The 20,121-nt window shown below is 49.8% G+C and overlaps 4 protein-coding genes across 4 annotated transcripts; 2 read left to right on the top strand and 2 right to left on the bottom strand.

Moving 5' to 3' along the window:
- Positions 1–1,015: 1,015 nt before the first annotated feature.
- Positions 1,016–1,984, bottom strand: FPRO_10615 (putative PRE3-20S proteasome subunit (beta1); the record flags this gene model as incomplete). Its single annotated transcript, XM_031231598.1, has 6 exons — positions 1,016–1,334; positions 1,394–1,634; positions 1,686–1,720; positions 1,769–1,783; positions 1,840–1,885; positions 1,951–1,984. The coding sequence occupies 6 exons, from the start codon at positions 1,982–1,984 to the stop codon at positions 1,016–1,018; spliced, it is 690 nt and encodes a 229-aa protein (XP_031081618.1).
- A 450-nt stretch (positions 1,985–2,434) lies between these two features.
- Positions 2,435–3,114, bottom strand: FPRO_10614 (uncharacterized protein; the record flags this gene model as incomplete). The annotated part of the gene is made up of 2 exons (XM_031231597.1): positions 2,435–2,822; positions 2,879–3,114. 2 exons carry the CDS (start codon positions 3,112–3,114, stop codon positions 2,435–2,437), a joined length of 624 nt encoding a protein of 207 aa, XP_031081617.1.
- A 7,530-nt stretch (positions 3,115–10,644) lies between these two features.
- On the top strand, positions 10,645–13,995 carry FPRO_10613 (uncharacterized protein; the record flags this gene model as incomplete). Its single annotated transcript, XM_031231596.1, has 1 exon — positions 10,645–13,995. One exon carries the CDS (start codon positions 10,645–10,647, stop codon positions 13,993–13,995), a length of 3,351 nt encoding a protein of 1,116 aa, XP_031081616.1.
- A 2,738-nt stretch (positions 13,996–16,733) lies between these two features.
- Positions 16,734–19,898, top strand: FPRO_10612 (uncharacterized protein; the record flags this gene model as incomplete). Its single annotated transcript, XM_031231593.1, has 2 exons — positions 16,734–17,439; positions 17,512–19,898. 2 exons carry the CDS (start codon positions 16,734–16,736, stop codon positions 19,896–19,898), a joined length of 3,093 nt encoding a protein of 1,030 aa, XP_031081615.1.
- Positions 19,899–20,121: the final 223 nt, after the last annotated feature.

The following is a 20,121-nucleotide window of genomic DNA, read 5'->3' as shown; positions in this document are numbered from 1 at the left end:
TCCGTTGGTAAGGGTCCACACCGGATATATACAAAGGGCCACCGACATCGGGTGCAACCTCTTTGGGGCTGCAGTCTCACGATTGAGTCTTATGCAGGAGAGTGAATTTACAATCCCTGATCACTTGAAAAAGGCTCCTTGCAGTGGCGATCTTCTCTCGCTTTCATGGATGTACACGTGCCCTATCTTCGTCAATCAACGTCTCTGCATACTGTTGCTGGCTAATATAAATCATAAGATACGTCAGAGTTCACCGCTCAGGTATACAATAAGATCCAAGACAGAGTCAGTAGAGTAAAGCACGGGCATCTTATGCAGTCGCCTTGAGCCAAAGAGCATTTGCCGTTCAAGCACATGGCAAGTGTTCAGCTGAAATGGCGACTCCCGCATCACCAGGTACTTACCACACAAGTCTCGTGAGTCCCTCATTTGTCGCCCTGAGTCCACTCTGCTGCAAGTCTTGATACACCAATTTCGTTCATCACAGGAAGCCTCATTCTAGAAGAGCGGTGAACAATCTAGATAGCCGCTACCACTTATCTATGTCCGCCTTGCTTTGGAAAACGATTCACTTGGGTTGTCTCGATTGTCTCGAATTGATTTGCACCATCATGTAGGCTCGTATTCCAGTGGCTTACAACCAAGCAATGTTACCCCACGTTATCAACCTAATCGCAGCTTCACATGTTGCGGGGATTGGACTTGGATCGCGGCCCGATGCATATCCCGTTCCGCTCCCATATTGAATCCTGATTTGTTTCCTAATGAGGTCGGTAGATGTATTGGTTTTCTTGTTCCCATTATCTAGTGTACAGCGCTTCCAGCATCTATCGTTGGCTGTTCTCTGAAGAGTCTGACCATATGCTCTTCATTCTTTACCTCAGCATCAGCTCGGGATGCCTATGGAAGGCCTCTCCCTCGTTCGTACACCCTTTGTCATGACGGGTTTCATAGTAGCACTGCTCATGCTAAGTCGTTTCTCCTTTCCTCACTTTGTCCTACTCAATAAGGACGATTACTCGTGCCGCACGGCGTAGTCGGTATCAGGGAGATACAAGTGTCGGTCCGCACCATCCTTGGTGAGGACGACCATACGAATGACACCACCAGAGCTACCGTCCCACTTGATAGCCTCCCTCAAGGCTCCCTTGACGAAGTTGACTGCATCATCCTTCTCCATGCCCTCTCGCCAGTTGGCATCACAGTAACCATAGATGTAAGTCGATCCTGAACCGCCGATAGCATAAGATTGCTTGTGAAGTGAACCGCCCAGGGGAATGGAGTAAACTTGGCCACCGAATCGCTCATCCCAACCAGCAATGATGAGGCCAGCCCTGTAGATGATATTAGTATCAGTTTCGTTTGGACTTGGAATGGGGTTGGCGGAACGTACGACAGTCGGTCCTTGTTAGCGTAACAGATCTCCTGGAAGATTGACGCAGCAGTCTGTGTCATGGGGGGTTTGCCATTGGTCATGGCAAAGAGTCCGAGCTGGTATTGAACAATGTCGGCAACAGCCTGTGTGTCGGCAGCTGAACCAGATCGGCAGCACCAGATAGTGTCGTGTACTCTCGTCAACTTGTCTGTCACTCGGTTTGCGATGTAGGCACCGGTCGTTGTTCGCGAATCCGCACCTGAAAACCCCCGTTACTAGATGCACTTTCTTCGGGGCATGAGATACCTACCAAGAATGACACCGTCCTTGAAAGTAACCGCCATACTATGATATGTTAGGCTGCGTCGGTTGCATCATTAGGGAGGCACGTACATCGAGGTTCCCAGGCTTTTAACATGTTAGCAAGCTGCGCTTCATGACAGGAGATATGGTTCAATACTTACTTGACCTCTCCCTTCTTCAAGCGGTCCATATCAACATGGATACCATCTGGTGATATATGTAAGCTTCCGTATCGACAAGGCCAAGCTATGACGAAAGAGTTTCCAACGCACCCTCGTTCAATACTCCAGCGTTACCGAACTCCATTATGACGATTGAGTGGTGTTTCTTAAATCTTCAGAGGTGTTGATTGATCGATCGTTTCTGAGTCGTGCTTTGTAATGGTTCGTGGTCGTTTCTCGCTGCTCGGGGAAGGCTGGAGCTCAAGTGAAGCTCAAGGCAGCTCTGAACGCGCAGCCGCGCTGAACAGCCAGCTATCATGTCATGTGATTTTTCACGTGATTCGCTCAAAGTTGCAGGAAGAAGATTATTGACTCCAACAGCATTCCGAAATCTAGATACTGTTATTAGTATGATCTTATGGAGTTTGTTTGTGCTTTTTATATGTTTATTGCATTTTTTCGTCGCTCATGGTAGTTACGCGTGCAGGAGCTTGGAGGAATCGTGGTATATCAAGCATGAACCAGCTGGACCAGCCAAAGCCAGCACATACTGAAATACTTGTACATTAATTTGGGATTCTTATGTTCTAGCTCTTTAATGCTTGTGCAGCTCTTGGTCCGGTCCCTCGGCCTGGGCAGCTGCTGTGGTTTCTGCACCACCTTCCTTCTTGTCCTTGTCACCACAGCCACAGTCATAAAAGTCGCCGATGTTTTCGCAGTCAAAGAGAGGCTTGTGCACCCTCTCGTTGACAATGTTGTGGGCGAAGCACAGCCAACCAGCCGCTGCGTTGCGGCTGCTGGTCTGTGGCGGATACTGGGCGAGAAGCTTTTGGAAATGCGCCGCACACTGGCCGCAAGGATAGAGTCGGGCGAACAGGTGCATGAAGGTCTCGAGGGCCATTCGATCGTCCTTGGTTGGCTTATCGGGGAATCGTGCCATCATCGTATGGAGAAACTTCCACGTCGCGTGGCCAAGTTCAGCCCTGTGAGGTAGTGTTAGTGGTGCTTTTACTCGTGAAATGAAATTCTATCGGCATACTTCAACGTCGCGTTCTCGAGCTTAGGCGCAATAGAGTTGCCATCGAGGAGACCAGCAGGCAGAGCGCCGAGATCAGCAGCGAACTCAGATCGAGGGGCTTCTTTCAGGGGCAGTTCAACATCGTTTTGGTATTTAGGAAGAATACTGCGCGAGGGTCCGGAGAAGAAATAGGACAAGGTAAAGAAGACTCCAAGGACCAGAGTAAAGGTCAGTGTTAAATGCTGTCGACGAGCCATGATTAAGTGGTGAGGTTAAAAGAGTGAGGTAGAGGTTAATCCTCCAGAGGCTTTAGTTGATGCCTCATGATAGTAGATAAATTCCAGCAGGGACCTCTATCGAACGAGCTTCTGGGCGCAACTAACCAGTTACAGCAAGAGACCCTGGGAGGTCCTGAAGCAGCGGGGGGGGCCTAATTGCACAAATGAGATGCCAGATCACCCAGAATAAAGTGGCATGAGTGGTTGGTGGGGCCGGCCGTCGCCGGGACGGACGCCCGTTAAGAAGGGTGGATCCCCGGGGAGCATACGATCACGAGTATTGACGTTCAACTACATGTCTAAAGTTGCATCACGATTAAAGCACAGGAGTAGATTGTTGAATGCTTGCATTGGGAGTGCAACGGAAGCAAGGGGAACGAATTTATAGTTCTCTATCTCTCTGAGTAATATTCACCATCTCGTGCAAAATCATATTGCCATGAATAAATGTGAGCACATAAATCTTCCAAGGCCAATAAAACGGCCTCATATATCGCTTCCGTAAACTACAGTCACATATATGACCATAAAAGATCTATCGGCAGAACTTTCTATACTCTCAGGTGCAATGTGTTGAACGATTGATTCCCTTCTCGTTGAACCTACCCTATATGCATATTGGAATCCGGATTGATCGTATTAGGTTGACTAGAACTTGATGATGTTGGATACAAGCGAATATTCTTTAACTATAGCACTAATACAGTTTATTTTCAGGGAAATTATGGCAAATGCATTCAGTACTAGTAATTTTAGCTAGATATATACTAAACGCTTGAACACTTTGCAAAACCTGCCGTCACAATTCATCCCTAAGGCAATTCCGTATCAAGATGAAGACTATGGACAGATGGACACAGGGAAGAAAACAACATCGTGCGATCTCACACAGCCAGAAGGATAGAGGTACAAACTACAAAGTATAATGCAAGAGTAATATGTCTAATGTGATGACACCAACCATACAAGGTCAAGAACAATTATAGTACCACACGAGAGACGACATTTAAGTCGCTTAGCCACATTTCTATTAACAGTTGGAGAGTGCTAACCAAGTCTTGTCAGTTAGCATCATATGCAAGAGTCCTTCGTCCCGGTTGTTAGACCTTTCCTACATCAAGATCGTACAACAACACAGGAGAACATAGACGCAGAAAGTGACTAGTCGCTAAACTAGATGACTGAATCAAGGAAAAGATAGAAAGAAACTTCACTTGAAAGACAGACTAACATGGGTATTGTCATCAACTCATGAGCCAAGCAACTGCCACGCGATATGATTGATCAGACAAGAGACAGACCTATGAATAACAGAATCAGAGTCATTGCTATTCCCATAAGGTTGACAACATATGAAACCAAGATCCAAGTCACATTCCAGAGTTGCCTCGTGGCTTGTTTTGCTTTCGATCACTCCTTGAAATACGCATAGCCCTGTTCGCGAATGTGATAGAGATACTCGAAATACATGGCCTGGAGGTCCAATCGGCACCCCATTCCAGCGCAGATGGAGAACAAAGGATAGACTTATGCATGTCTTAGTTCGCGGGTTATTGGATGTCTCTAGCAGATTGGAGGAACGGCCAATATAAAAGCCACTCGCATCCTTAGCCCGATTAACCCGGGATCGTCACGGCGAGGACAGTTATCGGCATGCAAAAAGTATCAGCCATCTGTATGAATGCACATGGCGACCTGCTGGAGGAGTACTCATAGTAATATTTTGCGGCTTACAAAACGCGAGCCACGTTGAGGCCGGAGGAAGAGGCTAGACCTTAACCAACCTCGTGATTGGATGTAATCAGCCTTGCGACGAATGACAAACAAAGAACCACAACAGATAGTATAAAGACGAATTCTAATATGATGTCATCGGATGTCCCAGCTTGCTTGGTGTGTATATGTTCTCTGTGAAGTGACATCTAGCGTCATCCTTGACATGTTAGTATGGATCACGTTCATATCACAAGCTGAAGAAACCGGGATAGGCCGAGAAGCTGAGGCTCTCCGCTTTGCTGGAATTGAAAGGAAACAACCGTGCCTGGGGATTTGACTCAGCTGTTTCAAGAAGTGATAGTTTACCGAATCTAGCGAGGCGAGCCGCTGGCGGCCTCGTCTCAGGAGGCACTCCTATCATTAGCCTTGGCTTAAGGGTAACGGTAGAGCCGGATGGATCTTTGTTGTGAAATGCAAATTACGCTACCTGTCTCTCAAATGTTTCTCGAAGGGACACTCGTTTCGTTTCAGGCAGAGTCAGCTACCGACTGAACTGGGCTATAAACATCAGGTCAGGCAGGGAGACGCCCGCCAATACCAACAAGACAACGCTTGCTTGGACCCGTATCCAAGAGCGGTAGGGCGGAAGCAACCTGGACGGTGGTGGTGATGGTGGAGGCATGTAGGTGAAAGCCGCTTACACGGACGATCTGATAGGAGAAATCGTAATGAGACGATGCAGTTTCCACAACCTGGGAAAACATCTGAATCAGTTTTGGTCATCCGGGTCCATAAGAAGATGGATAGAGATTAAATGAGCTCGTAGAGACTCTTGGCAACGAAACCATCACGATGAACCAAGCCAAACCTTGCCTAAGCTGGCCAAGAAGAAGCGGTAGAAACAAACGGAGCGGATGCTCGGGAAAGAATCGAATCATTGAAGTTGAGATCGCGTCAAACAACGCGATCACCAAAAATGGCAGCTGTTCATTTGAGATGCAGGGGAGGGCCTGTTAAATTGCGGCCATATTAGGCCTCGGACATCCCAATCTGGTGAGACCCTGGACCACTATTTCGTATTTCTGGAGCTGGAAATAATTAGTCCATGATCAACCTCTGCTTTGATGAAGCCAGAAGAAGCTAAAGATGCTGGCTGCTTCAGGTGAATGGTGGGAGAATTTCAGTCAGTCTATCGATTCTATCCGCAGACGGTGGACGGAGTTGAAGAGAACTGTCTCTTATGCAAAGTGGCTGAGCATTTCACAACAGGGCGTAAAGAAGGTTCACGGATCCAATCTCCGCCCATCATGCAATAGATAGCAGAATACGGATATGAACAGCACAGATGCAACTCTAGATAACTTTGTTGGCGCCTATTCTATGTATAGGCATAGGTATGTAGAGCACCAAAGGTTTGTGGGGATAGAGCAAGACCAACAGCCGAGAAGTAGGCCGACACGGGACGAGGTGGGAAATACGACGGTAACATTGAAAGACAGGAGTTAGATAACTAGATACGGATAGATCAGAGTCAAATGGCCTCTAAGTTAAATTGAAGAGGCCGATCTTATGCATATATGTTAGTTGTTAACGGGGTGGATAACCAGGACACTCAGGCGAGAGAGGTGCCATGGAGATAAACAACATGATGATTGCCCCCTTCAAAGAATGGACGTCAATATGTATCTTTAGCCAAGCATGACAACAAGCATCAAGGAAGGATCTCGGAGTCATCTGTAGATCATCGAAGGAGCCCGTGACCAAGGATCATTTGAAGTTGACAGCCCGAGATGAGAAGGGAGTTTATTATTGACAGACCAGACCAGGCCAACCCTAAATTGAACGGATCTTTGCATATCACAACCACAACACGAGAAAACCATGTGTGGAAGCACACTAGGAATCAGTTCAGTAGAGATTTGCGCGTGAGACATTTAATACCAAGAATTATTAGTAAACCGACGCGCAATCTCGGACGCTCAACCAACCGAACCGCAGCATTTTTTCTGTCTGTAGATTCATTACATTTCCCAGCGCCCACGTGGAGCTGTGGAATTCGCTGCTGCACAGAATAACTCGCTGCGAACCAACCAGCACAAGCTCATCGGCATCATCAACTCAATCGAGGTGATGGCGGACGTTGTCTGACCCTTACTCATAGGGCCCCGGTCAAGCCACAGTCACAACCTACCTATTGTCAAGTTATTTCGCTTGGACACGGAGAATCTCGAGTCAAAGATATGGCTTGCAAGACCGGTTGATTGTATCCGATATATTATCATCATTCAGCCGGACCAAGCCAAACCTAAATAATACTTTCTTTTTTGTATGAAATCGCTCATGTTGATACAAGGGACAGTCTGGGCACAGAATGACGGAGCCCTGGATGTCGACCAGGCCTGCCAGGTACATTACCGACAATAATGAGTCTCCAGTCTGACATTGCATGCCACGGAATGGTAGGGAACAGGGTCGTGATGATTAAAGGCTTAAGCCCCCCAGGTCCAAGTGGCGCTGCCGAGACAAAGCTAGCCGTTGCTAAGACTTTGCTCGAGCGGGTCTCTCTGGCTGGTCTTCAAGTGCAATTGGGCTTCTCCCCTGTCATCAAAGTCAAGTCGGCTCCATCACAAGTCGGTTCCTGGATCGCGGCGCTATCCATGCCACGGGGTGGCCCTCTTTTCGGGCCCTGACTATCAGTAGGGGAACAGGCAGACAGGGAGCGCACCAAGGTGTCGCTGGCCGGGAGGCTGCTGATTGCGGTTAGCAGTCGATACACGATCATCCGTTGATCGGTACCTTGCTCTCGATGGTGACCACACATGCTGAGAGGGTATTGTAGGGAACACAAGCTTGTATCCTCTCGTGCTTTCACTCGCGCGTGAAACCTCTCTGGGTGGCTGCATCACCTCTTCCACGCGCTGTCGTTCACCATCCAGAGTTTTTCGTTGGTTAACAGAAGCCACGGTTAAATATTGTAGAACACCAGCCACGAATAAGACACATGAGCCGGGTTGGACAAGACTGTCCCTGTTCGTGATTAAGCAGTTATGAACTGCCGATGATAACGACAAGGCGTGTAGGTTAAGTCATAAGCGAGATCATCTTTGAATGCATTGAATCTATCACTACCGTCACATCGGCCCCTTTGAATATTTTCGGCACGAGAGCCACCTGTTGATTGCGGAATTGGGTTGTGAATTGGGATTTTACTTTGGAGTTTGTACACGGGGAAGCTTTCCTGTCAGATTCTTCGTTCAACTCGGAACGTCTCCCGTGTGAACGAAAGGGAGAAGCAAAAAGACTGGAGATGTAAAACGTGCACACGCAAGCTTTCGTAATACTCGTAATGCAGATGAATACGATGAGCATCTTGTACGTGTCAGCTTCTGAGGTCGTCAATATTTGTACTGAGCTAGGCCATAGTTGTCTGAAAAACCCCAACTTGTCCAATGAAAACTCTCAAATGCGCCGCTACCCCTTACAGCCCAGGGCTCCATCAAGCTTTGCACTGGTCTTGTCTCCAAACTCACACAGCTCTGCATAATCTGCACAACTCATCACTTCCATCACTGCATAATGATTAGCATTCCACATGCTTTGAACTGGCTGGCTCCCCGGCAGAGGAGAGACACCAGTGTTTGGGACTCGACGCTACCACATGGTCCGTCGATTTCCACCAACGACGCCGCTGTAGTATGGCCTGCGCAGGGCAAATCATGTCACTGAGTGTTTACTTTCTGCTTCACCATTGCCCTTCAGCATACCAGTTCTCCAACGTACAACATATGGGACCACACTATTGTTGAGGAGAGGAGCACCGATTCGTACTCTATAGGTAGCTTATCTCGTTATTGCTGACAGCAGCAGCCAGAATGAACTGAGTCAACTGTGCCATGCCCAGGCATTGATACCATTCTCTCTTCGATGGTGTGCCGCTGCAACAAAGCAATCTCAGCCACACCCTGGCTCTTCGTCACGGACTCAAAACCCCCTACAGGCACAGGCTGCACACCCACCAAGCTCCGTTCTGTTAGGTGCGCAATTTCAGGTTGGCGGTTGTGCTGGCCTTACTTGCCGCTAGGCAACCCGCTATCGCAAGTAGCGTGGCTTGTTGTGCATTGGCAGTCCGAGGCTTGAAGGGGTTCGAGCAGTCTTTGGGGCCTCTGACCGAAGCCGTCAGGAACTTTCAACGGGTGCGATCAACGGTGGGCGTTTGCGAATGCAGCCTCCTTGGAGAATACGGTTGGTTGGCTTTACTGTAGCTCCCGAAAGATTCCAACAATAGCAGACGGAGGCGGAAGCATTCCCAGAGGTGACGCTGCATTTTCTCAACTGAGCCATTCTGCGTCTTGCTGCTAAGAGAATACCTTGTACCAACTGTCTGGTACATTTCGTGTACAGCAGATTGGCAGCTGATCCCTTGTACTGTTTGCTCAGCCTTTGAGTACCCGCCCAAGGTCAAGAAGGGTTGGTGTGGATGGTGTCCTCTCCTTTGTTCGTCTCTCCTGGTCCAGGTCCAGGTCCACCTGAAATGGCAGTACGGAGCACGAAGCCGTGCTGGTCGCCCTGACTCTGGTTCAGGTTCATTCTCAACGCTCAGTCAACGATCCGGGTACTAAAAAAAAGACTGGTAGTGGAGGTTTGAGGTGTTGCACGAAGGGACGAGTGCCCGCTCACTATCCATGTTGAGTTAGGTGCATTTCAGTCCCAGTCCAGTTCAGAGGACATCTGCATCTGCACTCAGTGGCTCACTGACTGACTGATCCTCTCTCATCCACATGGACGGTGGACCCATGCTCGGTGCTTGGTGTTGATGCTGGTGGTCCTGGGTCACACCCCCTTGATCCATGTCCCCTTGTCCCTGTCGTGTTTCCATGCCCTTCCCATCTCCCCATTCGCCTTCATTCCTTCCTTTCCTTCCATTGCCTGCTTGGTTACTGACTGTACTTGCTTGCTCACTCGCTCGTTGGCCCTGTCGCTGTCCCTTCTTTTCTCCAGCCTTTTCTTACATCCAGTACTTACATACCTTAACTCTCCTTCCCCTTCCCTCGTTTTCTCTCCACACCGACCTCACCTCCAATCGACAAGCATCAAAGGCGTCGTCGACCGTCACTCTCGATTCTCGACAGCGCGTCTGCGTCTGCAAGCCGATCCCTCGCGAGACCCGTTTACGACTTTGACTCCCTCACACTCCTTTCACTTACCCCGAACGGAGTCTGGCTGCCAGTAGGACCTCTGGAGGTTCTAGCGATCTAATCAGCAAATGTCGACGTAACGATTGATTTAATAATATCCCTCGCCAAACCGACAATCTGCCAAGACTACGATACCTGAAGGAAGAATCCCGTAACGGATCCTAATCTGAACGACACGCGTCTGTTTTGAATCACATTTGACGATATTTCGTCAGTCACTCTTTTGAATTGATTTTGGAATCGCATATACATACGCTCTACGCAAACTATATGTGAGTTGGACTTTCATTCCGTGTTGTATGGCTGTGGTATTCCGAGTTTCGACATCTGTGCGAAGGAATAAATGTGGTGAAGAAGAGGGTGGATATCGGATTACACAACAGATCATGGCTCGGAACGACGACTAATGCGATGAAACAGATTACACTCGTTGACCTAATAGTCAAGTACATTCGCTGAAACTTATTCCTGACAGTGAGTCTGGTGACATAGAGACCGAAGGCTTCAATCTGACAATAGGTTCAGCATACTCATCATCCACCCAATCCAATCCTCAACACTGTAAATATTCAGTCTCAACCACCAAACAGTATCAACAATGCACGCAAGGAACTTCATTGTTGCCCTGGCTCTGGCCTCATCCTCTGTTGTCGAAGCAAACCGACCGCGCATGTACATCCCTCGACAAGTCAAGCGAGAAATCGAGAACAATGCCCCAGAGAACCAACCAGCTCCTGTGATAGAAAAGCGGGAGCCTGCTGATTCATTCATCAAGAGCCTCATCGACAAGAACAGCCGAAAACAAGCGAGCCAGGAGGATGGCGTTAACTTTGACCCAACACTACCTCTGGGCTTCAAAAAGTCTGGACCTAGTGCCAGCGCACCTGCTCTCATCATTCAGCCAACAACAAGCGAGGCCCTCCTCGAGACTACCGAACCTGCTGCCTCAACCGACGCTCCCACAGAAGCCGATACTGGCATTCTCTTAGCCCCCAGTGGTATCGTCACATCAAAGACAGCGGCCCAGCCCGCTGAGCCCGCCAAGACGACAGCTGCTACGGTCAAGGAACCTTCGACCGAGGCACCGAAGAAGGAGGAGACGAAGCCTGCCGCCACTGAGAAGCCTAAGGAGGAGACAAAGCCCGCAGCTACCACAGCGCCTGCTGTCGAGCAATCTTCATCTGTCAAGACTCCTGAAAAGAAGCCAGTTGTCGAGACTAAGACCGAGGCGCCTGTCCCCGTTGAGACCGTGACCGAGCCCGCTGTTGTTGAAACCAAGACCGAGAAACCAGTGGAGTCCAAGACCGAGAAGGCCAGTGCTACCAAGGGCCTTCTCGACCCGGTCGAAAGCATCTTGACATCCGTGCTCCCTGTTGCTTCCGACCCTAAGAAGGAGACCAAGCCTGCCGCTGTTGAGACCAAGACCGAGGAGCCAGCAGTTGAAACAACTGAGAAGCCCAAGACTGAGCCTGAAGAGACTAAGCCTGCCGCGGTTCCAACCACCAAGGAAGGACTGCTGGACCCTGTTGAAAGCATTGTCTCTTCGGTTGTTGCCGATCCTGCCGACTCCAAGACCACGGAGCCTAAGCCAGTCAACACCGAGACCAAGAAGGCTGATCCAGCCAAGACGGACAGCGAGAAGGAGACTCAGCCAGCTCCCGCCGAGACCGAGACTGCTAAGCCCGCTGAACCGGAAACTACAAGCCCAGCTGTGGAGAAGCCTGCTGCCACTACCAAGGGCCTTCTCGATCCTGTCGAGACTTTGTTGTCTTCGGTTCTTGCTGAGCCCGCCGATAACAAGACCAAGGACCCTACCCCTGACCAGACTGAGTCTATCTCTGAACCCGAAGAGACCGGAACACCCACCAAGGAGCCCCAGCGTGACGCCTCTAAGCCTCAAACTGATGGTCAGACTCTCCCAACCTTCAGCCCTCCGGCTGACGAGACCACCGCTGCCCCTAATACTGGTGAGACTTCCAAGGATGGTATTTTGGATCCCGTTGAGACTCTCCTCAGCTCCGTCTTGCCCAACCAGCCTGATGTCAAGACCACATCTCCTGAGGAATCTTCAGCTCCTGTGGACAGCAAGCCCACCTCTGCTGCCCCCAATGGTTCTGAACAGACTGTTTCCGCTGCTCCTTCAACCGAGCCTGAGACTACTGGCCCTGCTGAGATCATCCCTACCAGCATTCTGCCTGATCCTACTGATATCCTTCCTGTTCCTACTGACATCACATCTGCTGTTCCTGAGGCCTCAAGCCCTGTCACTGTTTCGCCTGTGATTCCTACAACTGTTTCTCCCCCTGAAAAGTCCGAAAGCGGTTCCCCGGATCTGACTTCATTCATTGATCCCAACACCAAGTTTCCCCAAACTGGCAGTGTTGCACCTACTGATGCTCCTAACACAACTGTCCCTGAGGTGACATCTGGTATAGATGTTACGCCTGAGCCCACCAGTGAGCCTATCAAAGGAACTGAGACTATTCCTAGCGTTACGGGCGAGCCTCAGACCACTGGCGCCCCCGAGCCTACCAGTGCCAACACTGAGGAGCCAACAAACATCACCCAAACTGCTATCCCCACTGGAGGCGCCACCAACGAGCCCTCAGGAAACACCACAGCGCCTGCTACTGAGCCCGCCACTGAACCAGCTACCGAGCCTGCCACCAAGCCTGTTGACACAGCTTCTGGCTCTGTTCCTACTGGCAGCCCTGCCACCGAGACGGATGCAGAGACCAACGGCACTGCCACCGCTGAACCTACCAAGCCTGCTACAGGCGTTGAGACTCAAAGCGCTCCTGCTTCTGAAGGCGAGCAGACCTCTGCCGTTGCGCCCACAGATGAGCAGCCCTCAGTCGCGCCCACTTCGCAACCTCCTGTTGAAACCGAGACCAAGCCTGAGCCCGAGCCTACTACTCTGGTTCCCACAGCTGCTGTTCCTGTTACTAGCATCCGACCTACTGCCACCCTCACCAACACCAACAACTGGCTGCCTACCACCATTGTCTTCGAGCCTACCTCTATCCCTGCCGCGCCTTCGCAGCCAACTGAGACCTCGACTTCCACCGGCCTTCCTGCTAACATTCCCCGTGTTATCCTTCCTAACGACCCCAACAAGCCTATCCCTGAAGGCTCTGTTCCCATCCAGCTGGGTTTCTTGTTCCCTTTCAACTACAAGTTCCTGGCTCGCAACACCGTCGCAGCTGCTCAGCTTTTCAAGTACCTCCCCAAGGGTCTTGCTGATGCTGGTGGCTTCTCCAAGGACCGCATTCTCGTTAGCAAGATTGTCCCTCTTGACACACAGTCCCAGTGGGGATACATCACTGCTCTCGCCAAGATCCATTATCCCGAGAACATGATCGACAGTCTCCAGGCTGATCTCATTACCCCCAACTCCCCATTGTACAACAATGATCTTGAGATCGTCCGTAACCTGACGTCCGTCATCAACACCAAGATCGACATCTTTGGTGACTCGGACACCGACAACAACACAGACAATGGCAACTCGGATGATGGCAACAGTAACAACGGCGATGTCTTTGGTAACAGTGGCGAGGGTGACAAGTCTGCCAAGCAGAAGGCCACCACTGCTGGTATTGCTGTAGGTGCCGTTGGTCTCAGTGTCATGTACGGTGCTGCCATGTTCTTGGTCGCCCGACGATACAAGCGCAAGAAGCAACTGGGCCACCGCCGTGCTAGTTCCATTGGCAGCAGCCAGCGTTCTTCTGAGATGCAGTACACTGGTAACGGCAGCCCTGCTCTTATGGGAGGTGCTTTGATGAGCCGTGACTTCTCAGCATATGGCGCAACACATGCTGAGCAAGGCCAGGTCCGTCCTGGCGGCCGTGACAGCCATGGCAGTGGGCGCAGCGGCATGGGCAACTCTGCACGAACAGCGTATATCTCTGCGCCTGTTGCTGCTGAGAACTCTCTTGGATGGAACTGATCCAAATCACACCCAGACGGCTGATCGCCCTAAAACCATACACCAAAAAAAACTATACCTTTTCACCAGTGCACCATTTTTCTCTTTTTTTTATTTTAAACACTTCGATACCCTTCAGGTGGATTGTGATGACTACTCCTACCACTACGACGCGGTGATCAGCTAGTCACTACGGAAATCGCTCAACATGAGCAATCCCAACTCGAAATGTTTCCTTTCACCATGCGCTTTCTTCATCATGTTGAGACGACGATGCGGCATGTGCCTTGCTCTTCATTATAGACTTACAGGTCGGCTGCCCCGGCCCTGCATCATTCCCCCCTCACGCCTAACGCCTCCGAAGGGGTAGAGCCCCCACGTCCCTTTTACTTATTCGTTCGGCTCCATCCTGGCGACCTGGCCAATCTTTTTTTAATGCTCTTGACCTTTCTTTTCTCTTGTCATTGTTTATTGTATCTTGTCGTGGAGGAATTGAGTTGTCCATGTGTAAGAGGAGGGACGGCGAGGCAAGGAATAACGGGGAGAAGGTGAAAAGCTTGGCTATTTAGACAGGCGTTTCGGGACGGGACAGTAGACAATGAGAGCAGGTTCTGGATGATAGGATACATGTCAATTTGTATATAACAGGACTATTTTCGTTGTGTTTGGTCCATGACTTGTATGCCTTTTTATCATTTCTGAGGAGAGCGATGGGAAGCGGCGGTGTTGTTCAGACTTTTCAAAACGGTAGAAACCAAAGAAATCCAATCAAAGAAAGAAATGAATACTCGTGAATGTTCTCTGTCTTGCCAGTCTCATACAATTGTTCGGATTGATCTCCAAACATTGACTAGTCAATCTGTCCCCGTCTTACAGTAGCTTCAGCTCTCTCGATTAAACCTGACAATCATCTACTGTATGATCTTGCGTGCATATTTAGGCCATGGCACTACCCGTGATGCTCGTGATACCCCTTTGGCGTGTAGCTTGCCAGGTTTGGTGCGTTGAGAGGTTACATCGCTGTCTAGATAAGGCTGATATGCCGAGTCTATTGGGCGCGGATTGCTCGGACGAGATGGTCTGCATGCTGATCACGGCCATTTTTACGTGATCTCTGTCTAATGGAATGATCCTTGGCTGAGCTATACCTGGTGACGTACAACTTTATCGCTAATAGACTTTTCATGTGTAAATGAGCGTCTTTCGACGGAGCTTCTAAGACATTTGCAGCGGGCTTCCCGCATGTGGCGATTGACTTGTCGAAAGAGTAATTTCCCCTTGCATTAAACCCTGACGGTCGGCCACGCTACGGCGACGGCGCCAACGGTGCGGCGCTCGGGGACTGGGGGCCATGGACAGGGGTTGGTTAGACTCGATACTCAGTTTTGGGACTTAGGAGCATTGCCTTGTCTTGTCTCTTCTTGGATTCAGGTTGATTATCAAGATGAGTCCAGACTCACCATATGCAAACCTTGCATCTCGCATGATATATAATATTCCCTGTCGAGGGCCTTTGTCTGCCTGGCTGCTTCTTGACCTTGCGTAGACAGACTACGGAGATTTTTGCTCCCTCTTGTTCCTCTCGTCTCCTTTTGCTAACTTGATGAATACTAGCAACCTATTGCGTTCATCCGGAGTTCAGGGGTCGTTTTGAAGATTTTGACGCGTGGCGTCGTAAACTATCGAAAAAGTTATTAATGGCAAAAGAAAGGTAAGTGGGAGAAAAAGATAACATAGTTAGATTGGACTCTTGGAGTTAAGACAAAGCCAAGCGCCGGAGACAGTTGCATCTAAGAGTTCTAGACAAGAAGCGAAGCTTGGCTACTCCGGCTTCTCCTCTATGAGCCTGGGGGGCATTGAGCTAAAATAAGAAGAGGAGAAACCAGACCAGTCTAGGTTTCGATGGATGATTTACTTTCACGATGCTAGCTCAGCGAGTCTGCAGGTACCGTAGTTAGATCAGGTAACGACGCGGTTATAACGGTGGACCAAAAGTTTGATGGCGTAAGCCTTGGACGGTTGATTCAGTTGACGATGAAGATGCCGAGCTGGACTGAACTGAAGAGAACGATCAGATCAGATCAGGCTATCAGTGAGCGTCAGCTTGTCTAGTACTAGTTTGGTTCTATCCTGCTAGAGTCGCATTGCACTGCTCCTCTTGCGGATGGCATGTAAGCTCTTGCACACAGATGGTGGAGGTGAGGGGCACTTTTCAGGGGTTGAGAGCAGTTTATGGACGAGGATTTGGAGACTATCGACCCAATATAGCACCAGAATGCGACGCCTAAGTTGAATATGTAAATGCATTATTTGTTGGCGTGAAGGTTGTGACTGCGACTGTGACTTTATGAGGGGAGAGTACCTACCTACCTAGTAGTATTTGTAGGTCGAAAGGATCTAGAGTGGCGTGGCGCGGCAACAACGAGCCGATTTAGAGTGACTGACTGACGTTTGCTCTTTCCTTTCCTCTGATATCTTGATGTATTCCTAATTCCTTCCTTTCTTACCTTGTCCATTACCTTAGAACCTTACCTAATGTACCTTCCCTACCTTAGGTTCTCTCGATTACTATCTACTCACGCTCGTTGCATACTGTTGTTCGGCTCTACAGTTAATCATCACCAACTACTACTAATCACTGATTAACCTCACATCTTGAGGTTCCCCATATGGATCATGTCTTGAGGCTTCTCGCCTAACTTAGCCTCTCTGACTCTCCCCTTCTCTTAATAGGTCTTCAGTCACTGCAGTGACAAAATATGGCTGTACCATGGAATTCCATGGGTATGCCACCATCTGACGCCGATCACGACAAGATCGTTGTTGGTCCCTACGACGACTCTAGATATACAGCATCATCATCAGGCCTTAGTTATATCCGACATCCTTCCTCACAGCCTACCAACTCTACAGCCCGTCTAATTCCTCAACCTCTTCTCTCCCCACCCATCGCAAGGGTATCACCTGGTCCAAGGAGCCCTTCAAGTCCGCGCAGTCCGGCCAGTTTCCAATCTCTCAACAGTCCCTCGAGCCCTGGCTTTCCTCTCAGTCCATTCTACCCGCCGAGTCCAGGTCCATTACAGAGGGGGCAATTCCCTAATTCTCCTACCAGCGATGGCTTCAGCTCGCCGCGCATGTCTGGCGCAACAGCTGCCACGGACCCTCGACTATCGACTAAGGCATCGAATATGATGGAAACAGTTCTCGAGACACCTTACTTTGACACGCCGCCTCATACACCTGGATCGTGGGGCGATGCAAGCCGTGGAACCGATAATCTCGATGCTACAGAGGTCCCCCTCAACAATGGCTGGAGACCTTGGTGGTTGCGACGAAGAGTAATCAGCATATTCATTGGCGCGTCCATAATGCTGGCTGTAATTGGCGAGGTAGTGATGTGGTGGCTTTCCAATAATGAAGTTGACAGCAGCCTCAAGGGTCTGTGGACTTTTGGACCCGTTGTTGGTGAGTGATCGTCAGGGTCCTTACTCTGTGTGGTTGGGATCTTCATCCGTCTAAGTGCTCACGTATACCAAGTTGTTTCTATCATGGCCATCCTATGGGCACGAGTCGAAGCTCAAGCATTGCTTTATATGCCATGGATTGTTCTCGATCGCCGACCAACGACTGTTGACGAAACTCGCCGCAAGCAAGCTCACCGAACTATTCTGCTCGACTATCCTAGCCTTGGGAGCCTTCAAGCATTAACTAAAGCATTCCGAAACCGCCACCATCTCGTCGTTGCATCTATCGTGATCAAGATTCTCCTGCGTGCTCAGATCGTTCTTTCTACTGCCGTCTTTCACGCCGAAATTTATGTCGACAGCACTACCAGACTCCGAGCCAGGCTTGGCATCCTTCATGCTATGGTTGGCGTATTCCTCATCATCTCTGGTGTACTTCTTCCTATGCTGTATCATGCACCATCGCCTCGAGGTATTGCGCCTAGAGACCCTACTTCTCCCGCCGGAACTGCGGCGCTTCTCACAAGTAGCCAGCAGTTTCTCTCACGACTATCCGGGACTGGTCATGCAGATATGAATGCTGTTGCTGGTAGGTTGGCAGGCTCATGGTATACGACAGAACTCACACAACCCGGGCGTCGACCCGAGGAAATGTTTCAGCTGAGACAACATGGTGGAGGAAGTGGTGCCCTCGGCATGAACCCTTCCAACCGACCTGAGGAGGCCACGGGTACATATCAGCCATGGACACAAGTCACCCGAACCAAGCTCATCAGTATTGCTACTTCAGTTGCGTTGATTGTTGGAATCTGTGTCATTTATAACTTGAAAGGTAATGAAAATGGCCTAGAGGTCGATGATAGTATATTCGTCGTTTGGACCTGTCTACCAACCATAATTTTTGCAGCTCTTGCTGTCTTCTGGAGCCGAATCGATATTGATAACCGACGCCTGGCCCCGTTCTTGAAGCTCACCAACTCGAAATGCCGATTTCAGGAGTCGTTGGGGCTGACGTACATGAACGAGTTTGGTCTGCATACAGCTGGAAAGGCCATGAAGAACCAAGATTGGGCCGTTTTCCTTGCCAAGTGCACCTCGATGCTTGGCTGGTTGATGCCAATCTTTACTGCGGGACTGTTTGCTGTTTCTCAGATGGCACAAAGCGCCAACCTTGAGCTTCGACCAGAGTCGCAGTTTGTATCGACAACGAAATCACTGAGCACTGCCATCGATAGCGATACAATTGAGAATGTGCTCCTAAGGGAAACTCCCAAATACCCGAGATGGACATGGGAGGATGTCGCTCTTCCAGCGGTTTCGCTTGTCGATCACCCAAGCGAGTGGCCACTTCCAAACACGGAGCTTGTGGCCAAGGTCCCAAGTCTAAGGGGCAAGCTCACCTGTGAGATGATATCTCTTTATGGAGGTGAGGGTGTGGGTTGGCAATGTGTACCATTGGGAGGATCCACGAAGCAACCCATCTGCGGATCTGATCAATCTCGAACTGCACTTGTTGCATCTTCATGCTCACAACTCTCTTCCAAATACTCACTCAAGTATATTTGGGGTAGCTGTTCAGATGACGGTATGATCTCTGTCATGATGTGCAATCAATCGGTTGTTGAGGTTGATGTCTTGACAACATTCCGCACTGAGGACCTGTCCATCAACTCCAATGCCATTCCGATTGTGAATGCATCGAGTGAGGCGCCTTCGGGTGTGACGGCGGATATCACAAGTGTTTATGAAGCGCTCGGTAGCGTTGGTGCTGATAACAAAACCATGAACGGACTCGATGCATTCTTTCGTACTTTGGTGCTCTCAAGATTACAGACAACTCTGGAGCGTATTGCGATGCCCGAGAGACAGAATTCAGTTTCGCAAGCGATCCGCCAACTGCATGGGATCCTCGCTGCACAGGCCATCAATAGTGACTTGATACGACGGCCCTTGTCATCTAAGCTCCGTGCTCGTGATGATTCTCCAACCGATATTCCAGCCTCGGTTGACTACGTTCTCCCGCGTCTGATGCAGGGAAGTGTGCAAAGCTTCGTCCTCATCGGGTTACTAGGCTTTACGCTCGCATTCGGACTCCTTTCGCTCCGTACGGCATCTCGTGGGACTCTGAGCAAGAGCCCTGGTAGTATTGCCGCTCAAGCAAGTCTTCTTGCAGACTCAACATTGTGGTGGCGCTTACCAGACGGAGCAGAATGGATGGAAGATGACGATTTAGCGCGATGCCTTCGTCGAAGGACGTTCCATCTTGGATGGAGTAAGGGGGCCGCGGGAACCCGAAGCTACGGTATCGGGATCGTGCAGGACGAAGGAAAAGCAGCGAGACCACCAATGGTCTCGCAAACAAGTGCTGATACGAGCGCGGGGTTGGTTCCTGGGCGATACATCAGTATGGCGCCTGGGGTATACTCTTACGGGGATGTTGCGACATATGAAAAGTCGTGAAAGTGATACCCTCGGCATGGATCTTGAATTATACTATAGGTAGTCTTGGTGGATTTCGGAATGCATGGTGTTGGGAGGAAGCGATTGGTTGGGAATTATGAACTTGTTGGTATATCTAGGTACTAAGTTACACTGCAATTATACTGTGCTGTACTGTACATGGACTTGTCATGTTGTGAATATACGAGGTCAAGCAAGGCTCGGAAACGTCTTGGCAAGTAGT

The sequence above is a fragment of the Fusarium proliferatum genome (genome assembly GCF_900067095.1).
Source record: "Fusarium proliferatum ET1 genome assembly, contig: FPRO_scaffold005, whole genome shotgun sequence".
NCBI classification, from domain to species: domain Eukaryota; kingdom Fungi; phylum Ascomycota; class Sordariomycetes; order Hypocreales; family Nectriaceae; genus Fusarium; species Fusarium proliferatum.
The sequence above is the reverse complement of the archived record's forward strand: the minus strand, read 5'-3'. Positions and strand labels throughout refer to the sequence as shown.